This window comes from Eurypyga helias, unplaced genomic scaffold, assembly GCF_000690775.1.
Source record: "Eurypyga helias isolate BGI_N326 unplaced genomic scaffold, ASM69077v1 scaffold9052, whole genome shotgun sequence".
Lineage (NCBI taxonomy): Eukaryota > Metazoa > Chordata > Aves > Eurypygiformes > Eurypygidae > Eurypyga > Eurypyga helias.
This window is the reverse complement of record NW_010237887.1, coordinates 7,444-8,340: the sequence shown is the minus strand read 5'-3', so window position 1 is coordinate 8,340 and position 897 is coordinate 7,444. Positions and strand designations below refer to the sequence as shown.

At 53.1% G+C, this 897-nt stretch overlaps 1 protein-coding gene across 1 annotated transcript in view; it reads left to right on the top strand.

The window, feature by feature from the left end:
- Positions 1-793: 793 nt before the first annotated feature.
- Positions 794-897, top strand: part of MRPS15 (mitochondrial ribosomal protein S15) — a gene marked incomplete at its 5' end in the record, with an annotated part of 6,806 nt that continues 6,702 nt past the window's right edge. Inside the window, one exon of the mRNA XM_010147640.1 lies at positions 794-856. Coding sequence (XP_010145942.1) covers positions 794-856 — 63 coding nt within the window. The remainder of the gene's footprint in view (positions 857-897) is intronic.

Here is an 897-nt window from a genome sequence, read left to right as displayed (position 1 = left end):
AGGCCGGAGAGCTCTGAGGTGAAGCCGCTCTGAGCTGCGGTGAGGTGCGGGCTACGTCCTCCTGCCTGCTGCGTGCATCCTTTCCGCACCACGGCGTGCCGAGCCCCGCGCTCGCTGCGTGTGCCGGCAGCCCCCGCACGGCTCTGCTCCCTTGCCGACCCGTTGGCAGGCCGGTCCCTGGACCGTCAAAGCCTGTACGTGGAAACAGGTGTGAGGCACTGGTGCATAATGTGAAGCAGGTATTGATTCCAGAAGCAGGAGCCTTGAAAGAGCAGTTGGAAGAGTTTTTTCTTGAAAGGTCAAAGAGCGGCTTGATTTAGGCTGCTGCTAAATATTCTCATCTGTACCACGCTGTGCCAGTCAAAGGTTGTCTCTGGGTCTCATTGCCTCCGTGCTCGGCCGCTGGGATAGTCCCGAGCAGCTGGTCTAACTCACACATCAAATTACTTGAGTTAGCTCATCACTTGAAGCACTCTAAATGAACACAGTTCAGCGGGGAGCTCTCGCGCTCTCTGCGCGGTGTCCGTAATCTCTTCCTGCTGCTCTGTTCTTCTCAGCTGGGTTCAGATCACCCCAAAGTCGTACAGCTTTGCCCATTGGTTTTAGCACCTGTGTGAGAACCGCACTGAAGTGTTCCACATTCCTTTGGGACAAAAGACCTGGCTGGCCACTGGTCACCTTGGAGTCTAAATACCCTGACCAGTATTTCTAGTGCAGACGGAGCAATGTTTAATGTTTACAGAGCTGAAAAAGCGCACACGAGTCTGATAAATCTTTGTTTTCTTCCATCCAGCTTGCAGTCCCTTTATTCAGACAGCAAGATGCTACGCCAGACCTGTGAGAAGAAAGAGGAAAGGTACGTCAGGATTAACGGAACCATGTGGCAAAATGTTTTAC